We start from the raw sequence: 1,259 nt of genomic DNA, 5'->3' as shown, positions 1-1,259 counted from the left end.
TTTTTTCAAACAATCCTTTACCTAAATTTCAGGAAGTTTTTTTTTTTTTTTTTTGAGAGTGTGGAGATGTACGTAAATGTAACAATTTAACTGGAGGACTATGAAATATAACTGTAGTCATAGTGAGTGCAGTACTGTCACATGCTTGATTAAATTTACTATCTAGCTTTTTGCTGCTTTAGTAGAACCCTGAGGAGATTTTAATCCACAGATTGTTCACTGGAGTCTGCTATTTTGCCATTGTCACTTGTCTGGTTTTATTTTTGTGTGTGTGTGGATAATCAGTCATCTGTATTTCCCATGGGATCATAAGTCCTGTGAGATACTCNGTTGTTAGCGCACCCTACTTGTTAGCAGCTTGTTCCAGAATTGTGATGGACATTAGTATAGTAAAGGCTATTCAACTTTCTTTATCCAGTTTCTTCCATATTCCCATATTTATTTAAGCACAGGGAAACATTTTGAGGAACACAGTCAGAAATGCTGAACAAGACCAGGGGTGGCAAATATAGACTTTGTGGTGTCAACTCCAGCAATTCATTAGACGTGAAGGCCTGGAACACTCAATTCAAAGGATTCCAAAGCCACTTCTTGGCTTGGTTTGAGGTGTGCCGATTGATTAACAAGGTCTGCATCGGTTGGAAGAGGACTGTAATGTTACCATCCTTACTTGTAATTATCTATACATGCTTATTGGATTAATTATAAAGTATTCTTTTATCCCAGGATAAAAGAATGCTTCTCTCACCCTTTTGGTCTTTTGGAAGAGTGAGTATAGACAGATGGGAGAAGCAGACCAAGGATTGAGTCCTAGGATACTTGAACATCATAAGGTCAGGGAAGAACTGGTAACAGAGTGAGAAAGAGTTCTCAGTAAGACAGGAATTTTGGAGTAAGGTGTCCTAAGTCAGGGGAAGAAAGTGTCTCAAGGAGAAAGGAGTAATTAACTCTGTTAATGTTGCTGATAGGGCAAGTAAAAAAATCAAAAATTGACCACCGAATTTGATAAGTCATTGGTGACCTTTATGAGCAGTTTCAGTGGTGTGGTGGGTACAAGACCCTGATAGGAGAGAGTTCATGAGAGAGCTAGAGGAGAGGACAGCAGGTAGAGACTGTGAGTTTACAAAACTTACTTGAGTTTTGCCACAAAGGAAAGCAAAGAAATGGGATGGTAACTAGAAGAGGAAGTTTCGTTTTGAGCATTCTTTTCTGTCATTCATAGCATTTAGTCAGTGAGACAGTGCATAAATACAAATTTG

The 1,259-nt window shown here is 38.4% G+C and overlaps 1 protein-coding gene across 1 annotated transcript in view; it reads left to right on the top strand.

Moving 5' to 3' along the window:
• SGK3 (serum/glucocorticoid regulated kinase family, member 3) overlaps positions 1 to 1,259 on the top strand; it is a 91,083-nt gene that overhangs the window by 60,807 nt on the left and 29,017 nt on the right. The window contains exon 7 of the mRNA XM_008566850.1: positions 368 to 371. Coding sequence (XP_008565072.1) covers positions 368 to 371 — 4 coding nt within the window. The remainder of the gene's footprint in view (positions 1 to 367; positions 372 to 1,259) is intronic.

This window comes from Galeopterus variegatus, unplaced genomic scaffold (assembly GCF_000696425.1).
Source record: "Galeopterus variegatus unplaced genomic scaffold, G_variegatus-3.0.2 Scaffold271, whole genome shotgun sequence".
Taxonomy (NCBI): Eukaryota; Metazoa; Chordata; class Mammalia; order Dermoptera; family Cynocephalidae; genus Galeopterus; species Galeopterus variegatus.
The sequence above is the reverse complement of the archived record's forward strand: the minus strand, read 5'-3'. Positions and strand labels throughout refer to the sequence as shown.